The sequence below is a fragment of the Haliaeetus albicilla genome, chromosome 3 (genome assembly GCF_947461875.1).
Source record: "Haliaeetus albicilla chromosome 3, bHalAlb1.1, whole genome shotgun sequence".
Taxonomy (NCBI): domain Eukaryota; kingdom Metazoa; phylum Chordata; class Aves; order Accipitriformes; family Accipitridae; genus Haliaeetus; species Haliaeetus albicilla.
This window is the reverse complement of record NC_091485.1, coordinates 9,163,858-9,179,166: the sequence shown is the minus strand read 5'-3', so window position 1 is coordinate 9,179,166 and position 15,309 is coordinate 9,163,858. Positions and strand designations below refer to the sequence as shown.

General features: G+C 39.3%; 1 protein-coding gene across 2 annotated transcripts in view; it reads right to left on the bottom strand.

Annotated features, from left to right (window-relative positions):
- Positions 1 to 15,309, bottom strand: part of GABBR2 (gamma-aminobutyric acid type B receptor subunit 2) — a 495,489-nt gene that overhangs the window by 30,198 nt on the left and 449,982 nt on the right. For both annotated transcript variants that reach the window (XM_069778774.1, XM_069778775.1), the window contains exon 14: positions 11,230 to 11,340. In XM_069778774.1, coding sequence (XP_069634875.1) covers positions 11,230 to 11,340 — 111 coding nt within the window. The remainder of the gene's footprint in view (positions 1 to 11,229; positions 11,341 to 15,309) is intronic.

Sequence of the window (15,309 nt, the reverse complement as noted above, 5' to 3'; positions counted from 1 at the left end):
GATGGGTAAGATGTTTATCGAGCTGGGTAGCTTTGTGCCAGAGAAGTAGCTCATGCCCTAATACGTTTTCAGAGCCCCTCAGGTAACCAAGATGATACTTCCAATAAGGAAGGATGCAGGCAGCGCTTCTCCGCCGTTGGGTCTCGCACTGTGCACAGACGGAGCAGGGAACGTACAGACTCCTTTACGGGCTCTGCAGAAGCAAATCGTCCACTGTATTGACCCGGCTGCACTGGGGACGGACCCTGGTGATGATAGCTTTTTTCAGGATACGAACCTATTCCCCCCAGATCCTCCACCGTCTCAGCAGTCCCCTGTCCTACGCTCTCTGCACTCTTGGTGCTGCAGAGCTCAGCTCTGCTGCAAAATTACACTTTGCCAGCCTCCGAACTGACCAACAGGCTGGTCTGGGCTGAGCTGTTTTGAGGGTTAGAAGAAATCATTGTGTGTATGTCTAGATCATGTTTTTAAAGGGATTTCTATCTTATCCTGCTACAATTAATTATTAATGAGATTTTGGGGGTTGTAGGTCATTCCTCACTCTCCCATACTTCTCCCAGTATGAACAGATTCCCTTCCAAAAGCATTATTCTGGGAATACAGCCAACATACTTAAATGAGGCCAGCACTTATTACAAATAATGGGCATGAATTTATAGCTGAGGCAGTTATAAAGCAATCTAAAATATCAATTATAATGGAAAAAGATCATCTGAACAGTGTTGTGGAGGTTATGGTTTGGCCCATTCTCATTTATAATTGAGAACAGCATGGAAAATGGTTAAGTATCTTCCAGATGAAAGGAAGATATTTATTTATATGGTAACTAAAGAAAGGGAGAGGCTCTTGCAGCAAGTGGGTTTCCTCAGAATGATGAACTATAAATTTGAGAGCATTGTTTTTAATTTTTATTGGCATTTTGGGTAAAATGCTTGCGTCAGGAAGAGAGCTTTCCTTTTCTAAAAGTTACAACTGATCTTTGAGACTCAAACACAGATAAAAGCTGAGAGTTTTCTGCAGCCTGCTGCCAGGACAGTGGTGATCGCAGAGGTGGTCCTTGTTTGCCTGCTACAGGTGCCTGCAGAGCTCCATGGGGTTGGTAAGATTTCTCCTCTGAGATAGAGCATTCCTGAGGGAACATGACACTTTGCTTTCCCTCCATATGCCCTTCTTATTGTCCCCGTTCCTGAGGTTCAGCCAATCTGCACAAATGAAAGATTCACTTTTATGACTGCAAAAATCCTGAAAAACCCTAAAATGGCTTGGTTGAGGAATAAGATGCAGACATTGTTAGTGAAAGGTCCAGATTTCCGTGATACCTTGACAAGTTTTGAATATGAAACTTATGAGCTCCAGTTAAAAAACCAGACTCTTAGTACCCCAGTTCAGCTGCTCTTCAGTCCTGGTACCTAAACTTTAAACATTAATCTTCCCCAGCTACATAAATCACGCTTCTCATTATGCTTGGGGGCACCTAAATCTTGAGACTGCTGTGCAATTTAAGGACTATTTGATATCTAAGGCTGTCTGCTGGGATTTGCAACGCAGCTCTCTCTCCTGCTATTGCTCCTGGAGGGCTCAAGCTGGTAAAGGCTTCTCGGAGTGGGTCTACCAGCTTGGCCCCCCCGCAAAATACAGCAGCCGCCATCTTCATTCAAGACAATGATGCTGGTGATGACCATTGCATAGCTTCACATTTGGACAACATGGCCCAATTCCAAATTTTGCCTGAGATGTACTCTCTAGCCCCAGAGCAGAGGCTGTCTTCAGAAGGAGCTCTCAAACTTCTTTCAGAGCTCTCAGGTTTCATGTAATGAGACACTCACTGTCTTAATTACTTGAGCACTTGCATGGGATGTTAGTTTGGAGCATTTTGATTAAACAGTCTTTAGAGAAGGTGTGCACAAACACATCGGGGTGGAGGCGGGCGGCTCTTAGCAGTGCTAATGTGCTAGATTCGGAGAGGGGTAGGACACATCTGTCCCCACTGTTTCATACCAGCTTGCTTAGGTAGCTCCTTGCTGGCAGTTACAATTCCCATCCTGAAGCTCCTGATGGATCCTGTGCATCACAGTAGGAGTTTGGATAACTCAGGGCTATGCATTCTCCTATAGAAAGCAGTTATCTAAAAGTTAAGGAGCACAATAGTCTACTGTCAAGTCTAATGGTCTAATTTAAGTCCCTTTGGGGATCTCAACCAAAGACACACTGAGAATGCAACTAGGAAGGCTTCCTACATCGTTAGTCATTAACGTAAAGCTTTTCCCCATTTTGGTCTACTAAATACACATCTTGTTGATGTAGAAAGTGTCATAAAATGTTATTTTGGGTTTTCTCCGGAGGTATGGGCTGTACAGGCAAGATTCGTTTGTTTCATCTTTTATTTGAGGGTGGGCAGCTTCCATTTGACTCTACACTGATTTAGAGTATTACCTGTGTAGCAGCTGATATGGTCGGTTTAGGCTCTGTTGTCAGCACATCTAAAAAGGCTGTGAGACAATCATTGTATAAATCTGGGGAAAACAGTATCTGAAGACAACAGGATTATACTACTGTGACTAAAGATAGAATTCTGGTCACTAAAAGAAATCTATATTAAAGTCTTAAAGGGATAACAGGACTATGGAGAATACAGTATTTGTGTTCACAGAGTTTAACAGGCAAACTTTAATTTTTAAGAAATCTTGCACTGACTAAATTGTGATAGCTAGGAATATAATACAAGTGTTTGTAGCTGAAGTATTGGAAAACATTTAACACTGCTTTTCAGAACTCTACTGGCTAGTTCATTTTAAATCTTGTTCACCAAAATTACTGCTAAACACAATAACGATTGCTTACTGATCCACAACATATATTAATACAATCAAGTGTCTAATTTGCTATTGGACTGCATAGATTAGCAGATAAGAGGCAGGAAATTATTTTTCCTCCTATATTCCCTCTTGCCCTGTACAAATTGTTTTGTCTGTATGTTTCATTTCAAAGTCCTGTCTGCTTCTACTTTGAACATGGGTTACAAGTAGTATTAGGAAAGAAAATTATACTGAGGATATCAGACAAGAGCAGAGAAATACCAGAGGAAAAGTCTCCAATCTTGTTCAGAAGTCACCCTTGCCAACAACTAGAGGGTATGGTTTTGGAAAGATTATATATTGGACCAGGCTGCAGCTTTGCAGCTAATTACTGTATTGTAGTAACACTTAACTGAGCTCACTTGTGGATCACAGCCCTGCTGTGCTGCGTGAAAGAATGAAAGCAAGCCTTTACTTTAAAGATCTTTCTTACATCTGGGGATGGGTTTTTTTGGTTTGTTTTTGGTTTTCTGGGTTGGTTGTTTGTTGGTTTTTTTTTTTCTAGCTAGATTACTGGGAGATTTCCCCTTCTGCCACCCCTTAAAACAAAGGCAATTCCAGAGTCTGTCCTGTAAAGATCTCTCAGTCTAAAGTTTCTGTGAAGCTGAAATTGTGGGTTTCCCTACTCACGTTCATTCATTAAATCCAGATCATCACAGGCATAGGCACATTTTTATTTCAGTGGAATGGCTGCAGATTTTTTCAATGAGAATTTTCAAAACTAAAAAAAACCAGCATTTTGATTTTCAGGTTTTCACTGGAGAATTGGGCAGTAAAAAATACTGAACAGTTTTCAGGAAGATGCAAAGAAAAGTGATTTTTTTTTATTTTATTTTATTTTTTAATCACCAGCACACCAATTAAGATTAGCAAACTGAACAAACTATACCCTTGTAGGTCCTGTACCTTCAGCGTCAGTACAATCTGACGTTAAACCATCACTCATTCCCCTGATCTGGTACAAGTCAGCTGTGTATTTAGTTCATTTTCACAGAGCTGCTCTGGATAGACAGTACTGAAGGGAAACTTAATATTTCGATTGAGCATTAGGATAATAGCTGAATTTTTTTAAATTGCAAGATATTATATTCAGCTATTCAGCTGAAGGGCTTTCTTCGTAAAGGTCTTGGCAAAGCCCTTTATGCTGCAGGGCACTTAGTATGGTCCTGCCCAGGGCAAGATGGAAGAGAAGTGGCACTAAGCTATGGAGACAACATGCATCCAGATAAAATTTTCCACTTTATACTCTGGCCTCCCAAATCAACAGGCTAATAACATATTTTCCCTTCTTTCTGTTCAGACTGTATTTGACTTTTTCTTTGGTGAAAATTCTGCTTCGTCATGAAACACATTCTAGTAACCAAGTTGAAACAAATACGCAATTGGTTATTAGCGATAACCATTTGAAATAGCTTTATATTGTCCCTGGCATAAGATTACCACAGAAAATTCCAACCCTTTAAAATGATCAAACACCTCTGATAAAAACAAGTGTGTGCTACAATTTAAATCTATTTCTGCTATATAAAAATTGATGCCAAGAGACATGTAAGGGAATACTGCAATATTTCAAGAATTTATTTGAAGTTTCCTTGTGGTCATAGCAGGGAAAAATTTATCCTACAAAACCATATGGTTACTTATGTTTTGGATGCTAAAACACTGTCAATGTTTTATTAAAGATATAAAAAATATCTGGTACCACTATAAACTACCTTCCCCCACCACAAAGCTTAACTATCTTCCTCTCTAATGATTGTACTATGGGACAGATGGGTTGGTGCTAAAGCCACCACAAATATGAGTTGGAATCATGTAAATTAATTGAGAAGGTGGCAGTCCCTTCTTCTGAGTACTCTTTTTGATCATGAAGGGAATTAGGAAAGAATGCAAGTAAATATGTCAAAAATCAAAGGTATTTTCAGAAAATAATTGGGAATTTTAACATAATCTGGAGACTATTCAATTTTTCTACACATCAAATTCATTAATTTGATAAAGAGATCGATTAAGAATAGACATATTGTTGGTATAGTATCATAACATAATTGGAAGGGACTTGAGGAAATCATCTAGTGCACCCTCCTACTCAAAAAGCAGGCTCAGCTGGGAGGTCAGACCAGGCTGCTCACAGCTTTATCCAGTCTGGTCTTGAAATCTTCCAAGGATGAAGGCTGATCAGCCTCTCTAGGCAACCTGCTCCACTGCTTCACTTTCCTCCGAGCGAGAAGAAATTTCTTTATATCCAGTCTATATTGACTAAATACAGTAAAACGGTAAAAATGAGGAGCGCGTGTTACACCCCCCAGCTCTACTGTTCCTAAGCAGCTCCTGGGCGAGATGTACAGAGAGGGCTTAAGCACCTGAAGTGGTAGCGAGAAGCTACGCCCAGCATCCAGCAAGGATGGTCAGGCCATCCCGCAGCATCATCTGTAGGTGCCCAATTTTCTGCTTCCGTGCACGCTAACGGCTGCCTGGATTCTGGCCAGGTATTTGCTTACCGGTGCCTGTCACACAGCCAACCTCTGCCGGCGTTCAGAGAAGAGGCATTTCAGGCTAGTGAGGACCATGTACCCCAGCCAAGACACTCTCTCCTCCTGCCCACCAAGGCAAGAGCACCAAGTGGTGACTGAAGACTTTGGGCCGCTGGGCACTGACTGCAGCCCAAAGTCTAAACCATGGTCCTTAACTCCTTTTTTGCAAATCTACTTCCAAGTGCACGAAAACATCGGAAAAGTAATGCTAAGGGATTAGCCATCAAAGCGAAGGAAGCTATTGGAGAAGGGAGCGGGGGAAGCAACAGTGACTGAAAGATGTTTGGGTATGTGCTGTAAATGATCTGCCCTAAACTTCTTAAGTGTAAGTAAGCTTTCCTCACCTTAAAAATTCTTTTGATTGTTGTGGAATTTAAAACAAACAAGCAATAAACCTGGCCGAAGACTAGACAGAATGTAACAAAGGTTAAAAAGATTCATAATAATGAATATGAATTAGTTCCAAAATACCTATAGTGGACAGGGAAGTTAAATATATAGTAGAAAATGAATGGCTAGCAGCTTTATCAGAATTCATAAGGATTTCTAAAAATGTGTGTGGAGAAAAAGGAATCCTAATAGTGATTCATTCCATGGAAGATGAATTCAATAGTAATGATGCGTGATAAGGTATGCTTAATGAATATTTTTGTCCTATATTTGTATAGAGATGGAACAACGCATTCACATCTTGCCAAAACAGTGAAACGCAGCTGATCCCAACTGTAAGAGAGCTCTTGAAAACCCTGTCAAGACAAGCTGTTGTCTGGTAATTTGCATGCAGGAGTTTTAGTAATTGATTTAGAAGTTGTCTGGACTGCTGGACTTAATTGTTGATATTTATTGGAATTCTGGCAAAGCTCCACTTAAGATATAAAGAGGCCATATGGGAAAAGAGAAAGTGGAACATCTTCAGTGATTACAGAGCTATTACGGTAATTTCTATCCTAAGCATGAACTCAGGCAATAAATGACAAAAAAAAAAAAAAGATAGCAATATAATTCAACATGCTATTATTTTTTTTCAGTGAGATTGCAAGACTGAATAAAGATAATCATATTTATGCAGCTTGCTTTGATTACTCAGTAGTGTTTGTCTTAATACTGCACGGTATTGTTATTTAAAAATAGTATGTCACAAAATCAATACAACAAATTCAAACCGATTGAAATCTAGGTGATAGATCTCAATGTGCAACTATTAATGAGAAGCTATTGAAGAAAAGGATATGTTTCCAAAAACTCCTAACCAAATGCTGTCTTATATTTGTACATTGACTTGAAAGAGGCCAGAACATCATGGCTGAAAATGATGCAGAGGAAGCAAAGGTGGAGAATGGTAAACTATTAATAGATGTCATTTTCATAAAGCAGTAAGATTTTTAGAAAAGTCACAGCAATTTGGCCAAACTTAGGGTAGTTTGCCTAGAAATAAAGGCGTCATGCCATTTTAGAGAAAGAGGGATAACATATATGCAAGACCCACCAAGGTTCAAAGTTTGGAAGTCAGAGCTAGCTTAGTGATTAGAGAGCCTCAGGAAGCAGAGGATTCTTTCAGACTTGAAATTAAAATTGAACATTACCCTAAAGATATATTTTAGTTGAATTAATACTTTATTTGGATCCATAAATCAATTATGGAGTTGTGTTGTGCAGTATGTCAACTGTAGTGACCAAAACAGAACGCTGGAATATGAATCATTCAAAGGAATTAAATTTCTTATTCTTAGTGACCTTTACCGAGTCCCATGATGTATATGCATCAGTTTTTCCACCTCCACCATGAAATACAACGTTTTCATCCTTAGCAAGTTTAGCTAAGGACCATACCTTAAAAACTGTGTATCAGAAGTGACCAGTAATGTTAGTTACAGCATAAAAAACCCCCTCAGTTAACACTTACAAGGTAAAAGTAGGGTTTGATACACAAAGCAACAGCCAAACTGAAAATATACCTTGGCCTTGAAAACCTGTTTCTCAGTAGCTGAATAACAGGTAACTGTAACAATATGTCAGCAACACAATGAAACTTCCAACATATGTACACCTTGAGTCTAATGTTAATTAAATGCGTTATCAAGAAGAAGGCAATCAAACTGTAGACGAGGCTAGTGTGTGTGGTTAATAAGCAAAGCGCTCTAGAGGAGTGCAATCCATCCTTAACTTGGTATTTTCCCAGCTGAGATTAGAAAAGTAATTCATACCCCTCAGGAAGATGTTTATGCACTCACTAATAATGCACCCCTGGCAAGTTTAAGATTGTGTGATTTCTATCATCCTTTGGAATATCTGAAATAAAGGTACTTTTCAACCATGTCTACATCATCAGAAGTCAAAAGCTAGACATCCTGCAACTGATGGTCACCATGTACACACAGACAGACCCTGAACTTGTATGTGGCCTTTTAGGAGCTGAACCTGAGATGGGAAAAAACCTGAGTTCTGAATGTCTGGTGGGACTTGGCCAGGGTCACTAAGAAGACTAACACTATAACTAAGCCAAGATTTAGGATGGTCGTCTTCCTATTATTCTCTGGTCACCAGTCCAGAGGAATCTGAACCCAATAACTGAGAAGCCTTCATGAAGTTAGCAAGCATTTCCTCATATCCCTTCGAAGGCAATTGAAGAATCGTGAATCTGACTTTTAATGTTTGCTTACTTTAATATGGAAGGAACCTGTGCATCCTGGCGAGTAATGCCTTCCCTTATTTTTCCTTGCCTTGCCTTCCCTGCCCTTTCCTGCGCTTCTGTGCTTTACCCTACCCCAAGTGATTTATTCACTGCATCAGTGCATTTAAGTCATCAGAATGGACAGTATTGCTTTATATCTTCAAGCCAAAAAAGAAAAAGACTTTTTTAGGTTAACCCAATTTTTTGTATTCTCATTTTGAGACAACAAGAGGTCACTGTAAATAATTTTCACCTGAGTGAATCATTAAGTCATTTCACCTTAAATATTGCATTGTACTGTAATTAGCAATACTAGCTCTTTAAATGTTAAATTAGAGATAAGTATTTTGTTATTACAAACTGCAGAATTTCATATTAGATAAAAGTTCATAAAATCATACAGCAGCATGAGAGGTTCTGGTTTTTGTTCTAAATGCAAAGTATGTGTGGGGTACAGAAACATCTTTGGTTATGAGTTAAAATGCATCAATCCTGTTGTCCTCATATAACTCACCATAGCAATTATTTAAGTGATTCTGAAGAGTATCTTCCTTTTCATATGTAGCGATTTGTGTGATAAAAGGGCACTGGAGTAATAAAAAGTGTATATTTTACTGGTGGTTATGAAACACTGTGTGCCTGAAATAAGTATAGTGAGTAATGCCAAATAGCATTTGCAAACTTAAACAAATTGAGTCACATATCTTGTAGAAAACAGTCCAACATACGTGCCAACAAACCAATCTAGGGCAAAGGACTAGTGAGAACGAATGCAGCTTGATTACTATGCAGCATGACTCAAACTTGAAAGAAACTTCAAAGAAAATTACCTGAGAATGGATTTTTAAAATATGTTATTTTTCCTCTTTAATTTTTAATTGAAAACATTATTGAAGTTATTTTTGCAAAAAGCCCCCACCATTTATTTGAATCTTTCAATATTTTCAAAGGAATTTTAATTTGATGTGTTCATTTACACTGGTTTAAGTGAACCAAACATATTTACTTGTTTACTTTTCAAACAGAACCACAGAGAAAAATGTCTTAAGCACTTGTATAAGGAACACTGGCAAATTCTACCTGGATGAACATGAACTGTTCAAAATTTCTATACAAGGAGATTAGAAAGTAACAGAAGTATGGAAAATATTGTTCCATTTAATAAATTATCTAAGAAACATCTTGTAAAATTAAATTTGCAAAGTGAAAAATACTCTCCCAAGTGAAGAGTAGTAATTTATTGACAGATATGTCAAACCAGTAATAAAGTAATATACTAGAAAAGGGATGAAAAGTTAAGAACTTCATCCCTGAAGATAAATAAAAGACCTAACAGATACAAACCATCATTACACAGAATGAAAATGTTGCAATAAAGTTAAATACCTTGTCAGCAACTGGGTACTAAAGCCACGCTTCCCAATTTAACAGTATCTCTTTGCAAGATTTGGCTTAAAACAGAGAAAAAATCAGAAACTGGCACTATGCAGCTTAGGAAGAATCAAACAAAGAAGACAAGTAGGAATTTCAGAAGCTCCCAGCTCACCGTGGGGGCTTGCAGACGAGCCCTGCAGATGGGTACAGGGGCTCTGGCAGCCTGAAGGAGCCCTTGCTCCCTTTTACTTGCAGCCAGCTGTTTTGAGCTGGACTAGTTCATCAATCTGCAAAGAAGCTCCACATACGATGTACTGGCACAATTTTGGGTGGCGTGCTGTGTTTTTGCATAAAACATGATTTTTTTTTTTAATGCCACTGGACAGTTATATCTTACTGTCAAACTGTGGCCCCAGTGCTGGTCAGTGTCACAGCTCCTAACTGCTGGTGTCCTTGCCTTCAAAACTCAAATCCCTCGATGCTGTGCTACGTGCTGAGGTTACTGTGAATCCAGAGCCACTCGGAGCTGAGATGTGGAATCTCTCCTAATTCCTGATTCCTTTGCGGGGGGGGTCAAGTATGTCCTAGCTCTTGATTTCACAGCCTGCTTGGACGTTCTCTGAAAAATAGGCATCTACACCTAAAGTTGGCTTTTTTTTTTTTTTTTTTATTTCTTTTTTAAATGGGAAAGTGGGAAGGCTTCCTTTTGGCTACTAGCTCCAGAATGACAGCTCTCACCCAAGAACTGGAGACACTCCGTGCTGGTGCCTTCTTTGCCTGAAGGCACTCCCCAGCACACCAGCCTGACTACAAAGTTACTGACTGTTTAGAATTAAAAAAAAAAAAAATAGAGCCCTTATCCCTTCCTTTTGAACTCCATATCACGTATTTAAAGGTCTTGCAGCCTGAAAAAAAGCAGCGTGAAAAGCAGCAGGGCTCTGCAGCCCAGCAGAGCAGGCATTTGCTGTGGAGAGGGAAGACGCGTACTCCGGGCACCAGCATCTCCCTCTCCACCGCTTGCCCCAGGGCAGCAGCACCAACCGCCCCGACCTGCTCCTTCATGGGTGTCCTAACGAACAGGCATGATACGAACACACAGAACAGATTGAACCCTTCGGGCAGTGTAAACTAATGTTTATCTAGGTTTAGGATCCAGATGGGGCTCGGCTCAAGATAGGTGTTCAGCTGGTCAGTACTGTCAAAATCAGATGTTTTTAAAACCTTCAGGCTTAGGAGCTTTTAATAACTAATAGTCACCTTTACAGGGTTTGGGGATTTTTTTTGAAACTATCAAAGCTCAGGATTCCTGGTTCCTGAGGTCCATTTTAGTAATGAAATCTTTTTGTGGAGATGGGCCTCAGTGACAAAAGGGTTATTTTGATTCAGGCTCCAAATTAATCTTGTGCCTCCTGCAACTGCTCCTGAAGGACTCAGAGGCAAACATCTAGAATAACCTAGTCCCACCTTTTTGGAGAACCTAAAGGAATTCAGATGATCAGGCTTCTTTATTTACGGAATTTTCTCATTCATAGACCCATCTTTTCACTATGGAATTTCTTGGTTTGCGGTGTATCTATAGTATTCAGCTTAAGTGCTATTAATGTCTTATTTATTTTACGTATGCATATATCCACATACTACCACCTAATGATCTTTAGAACAGATCCAATTACAAAAGATGTATTCAAGGAAGTTTTAACTCTGTCCCAGCCATTCGGAAAGCAAATATAATTCAGTTCACGCCTATCAGAATTAGAAGCTGAAGTCAGTATTGTGTAGAACAAGCTATGCTTACCATCAGCAGCCCTTTATAAGCGTAGACAATCCCAAGCCAAATTGTCATGTGAGTGTTTTCGCAGTGCTCCAAGATTGGTCGGATGGAGATATCTCTGCCCGCAGGGTCCGGCTGCAAAAATAAAAGGTGAAATATTTGGATTCAGATTTCATTTGTATTCATTTGTATCACCTCAGAGGTACTTAAATCTACCCTCAGTAGATTGAGGATGGGTAGAATGCAGAGTATTTAAAGTAACTTGCGATGACTGCAGACCCATGAACCTGCAAAGGGATACAGTGAAAAGTAAAGATCTGAGGGAAAAAACTGCATGTCATGTGGTTTATTTCCCTTGTCCCTGGACTGAAACCTCTACTCAGTCTGAAGGATTCCACCACTATTAACCAGGTGAGGTCACCTCTACTGCAAACCAGAAAGAAAATGTCTGAAGTCACTCTGTCTTTAACAGTGTCAGTCACATTTATCAGCTTTAGGACATCTGATTTTTCTGCAAGGCAAACAGCTTGAATGCACAGGCATGAGAAGAAATGTCCTTAAAGTCATCTTTCCTTTCACCTGCGGTTCTTGTGTCACTGGCAAATGGCTGATAAACAATGTATGAAACAATGCTGTGTTTCAGGTGTTTTTTCATCGATAACCATGAGCTAAATCAAAGGCCATTTACTATGGAAACTACAGCAGCAGCTCAGAAGAGAGTATAAATCATCAAAAATCTGGAAAAAATGTCCTTTAGAGCAAGTGAACGTCTACACAAAATTTAATACTGCTGGAAGCTTTGTAGCGTTCCATTTATTTTGAAAAGGAGATTGTATGAAAGTGCAGAATCAAGAGGGCTTGCAGACTATCAGGACTGTTTGTATGAGGGAGAAGTTACAATTAAGACTCAGAGAAACCTGCAAGAACCACCCCCCACCTCCTTGGCCTTTAATTTTTTAAAACAGGAGAAAAAACAGTTGACACAAAGAGCAAACAGGTACTAGCTACTATGCTGCCTACAATTAGAATATATATTAGGGTCTGGTCAAACTGCTTTTTAATGGTGTCCATTGATAAGAACACAAGGTGCTTCTCGTATGTGATCCTAAGAGATCCTGTTTTAGTTAGATACTGCAGATTACTCCTGGTGGCTATTCTGAGCTGTGTGTACCTACAGTCTGTTTTGCTTTACAGAAAACACTGAAATACTGAAAGCTATTTTTCCTTTCTACTTTGAAACAGCAGATCTGAGCTTTAGCTAAACTAAGATCAACCCAGACACAACATTCTGTACCTGGTTGTCCCAGTGGGCTTTGCAATTTCCCTTTTTGATGAATAACACATGTAAAATGTCTCATGCAGAAGTATAGTGATTAAAATATGAGATAAGGAAAAATCACATTTTTACCAACTGAAACGTAGAATTGTATGTGGAAGGACTTTAGAGAGATCTGAATAATTTCCTAAAGCTTATTCTTGCTGCATCTGATGCTGGTATGAATTTTGCTATGGATTTCAGTGGCCACAGCATTAATCCACAACTCGGTTCCTTCCATCAGTCTTTTTTTATGTGAGGCATTGCCCCTGACCTCATACGCTGTAAAAAATTAATGTAACAAATAAGGAGGCAGATGTGGGGGCGGGGGGGACACACACACGATGACACATGTGACACCAAACAACCTTGTGCAAAGCACTGCACAGTCAAAGGAGTCACGATTTTCTTTGCAAATCCTGCAGGAGACAAGACGTCAACATTTAAAACCTTTTCCTATCCTGGACTTCTCTAGAAACCCTGAAGAGGAGAATAAAGATCTTGAAAAAAAGGTGTCCTAAAATAAGATAAAAACCAAGAAGGCAATATTAACTCTCCCAGAGAGCTTATGACTCCACCCCAATGGTTGCTGATGGCAAGCAAAGAACCATTAGCTGAAAAATTGAAATGACTGCAAACATTAAGTGGCATCACAGCATTTAAGATGCTACAAATGTTTGTCTGGGGATCAGTTGAACTACCTCATTCTCCCCCATCAATGACAAAAGCCCAATGGTAAAATTTAGGTGCACAGAAGAGAAAGTACCTTTTAATGTCAAAGTTACAACCTGCTATGTTCAACATCATTTTTGACTAGTACAAAGTAAAGTTCACATGACAAATCATTCAAATATAGCCCTGAATGTGTAACTGATGTGTGAACAGGACTGTACTACAGAGACATTTTTCAGAAATTCTAAACTACATCTGAGCCTGCTATAAAGATACTTTTTTTTTTCCATCTTTTGAGTTACAGTATGCCAACAGTTGCATCCCTCATGGTCTGGAATTATGGAAGTTACATAAAATTTAAGCTTGTGGTCATCAGAATGTCTTTTTTTTTTTTTTTTCCCCTTCACACCAGGAAGTCAGCACAGGACTGTCTCTTCATTTCCCCAGGTCTACATTCTTTCTGCCACGTGTTCCCTCTATTTCAGTTTTGTACTTTTGTGAAACAAGAAAGTTTATAAATAATGTAGACTTCTACTTGGTGCAATGGACAATGTCATGTGGTTTATTTACCTTGTTCCTGGACTGAAACCTCTACTCAGTCTGAAGGATTCCACCACTATTAACCAACTATGAGTAATAGGAATTATTCCTTATTTTGAAGAATATTACTGAAGTGAGAACTCCTGCTTGGTCAGTGGCAGATTATATTTTTATTTTCACAACGTGGTTATTCTCTAATGCAAATTTGCTTCAAAATTGTTTTCACATGCTATAGAGAGAAAGAGGTTGCATCATTTCCTTAGCAGGAAGACTGCCAGATTTTATAAGGCAATGATAGTTTAAAAGTTATGTTAATTAAATAAAACAGTGTATTCAGATTTTCTATGTGAGATAAGAAAATCTTGTGAAGTGCTCTAGGGGGAGCAGGAAAAGAGAGAAAACTGATTGCAGCATCAGCAAAAGTGTAGATGGGGCAGCACTTCTTTCAAAGGACTTTCCAGATCTGCAAGGTGGCAGTATTTTAAACAAAAATTTGCTGATATCTTGTGCATGTGGACTTAAGCGTTGGCAGGTAGCAGTAATTTTACAGTGAACTGATTTTGCTGATTACTTATGGCTACTGCAGAATGACATTCCTGGTTTACTGCTTTTAATTTGCCACTCTGGTTCTTCACAGATTTTGCATGAATTAACTAATCATAGCAAAAAGCTGGGTTAAAAAAACATATGATATTTTCTGATGTCAAAAGAATTTTTAAAAACTCTACAATTACAGCTGAATGGAGCACTTCACTGACCTCTCTAATCATCCACCATTTGTGCACTTTGTTACTGCTTTAGAGAGGATGACAACATAAATGCTACCAGTGATTATGTATGTACTGGAAATTTGCCCTTTCCTTTTATAGAAAACAATCTAAATGCCCTTCAGATGTCATTCTCAAAAGCCTGAAGACCTCCTATCCTGTGATTAGGCTGAAGCCTTCCTACCTCTTCTGAAACCTAATAAGGTTTCTGACATTGACATCAATTTCTGGAGTGTTTTCAGCAGTTGAACATAAACAGTTCAATCTGTTCACTTCATACAGGAGTTGTGTATCATCACCAGTGAAATGCTTGTTTTACATGAGATCTGCTAGGTCTAGAAAGCAACCCAAACCAGTAAAAAGATTACCTACACAATGTTTATATCCCCTCTCTGTGCATGTTCAAATTATTATTAGTCAATTTTGTAGCTTTGTCGCCTTTTCATTTTCTTTGCTCCTCAGTCTGCTGGTGGGCTGGCAGATCCTCCTCGTAGTAGGTGAGCAATGCCTTAGGTAGGTACTGCCAGAGGGAGGAGTGAAGCTTAAAACCACCTGGAACCAGCAGGAAAAATTGCAGGAGGGACGCTGGCAGGGGCAATGACAGAGACCATCAAGTGCCTCCTGCCTTCCTACACCTCCTCCGAACAACTGAGCAGCAAGGAGACTCTTGCTTTCTTCACCTTTCTATGGTTTGCAATACAAAACTACAGGCTCGGATTAAGCTGCTTTCCAGAGTGGCCCATGTTAGGGAAGCAGAAAGGCCGTGCTTCAAGTGCAAGTGCAGTTTTTGTTGAACAATTATCTGCAATT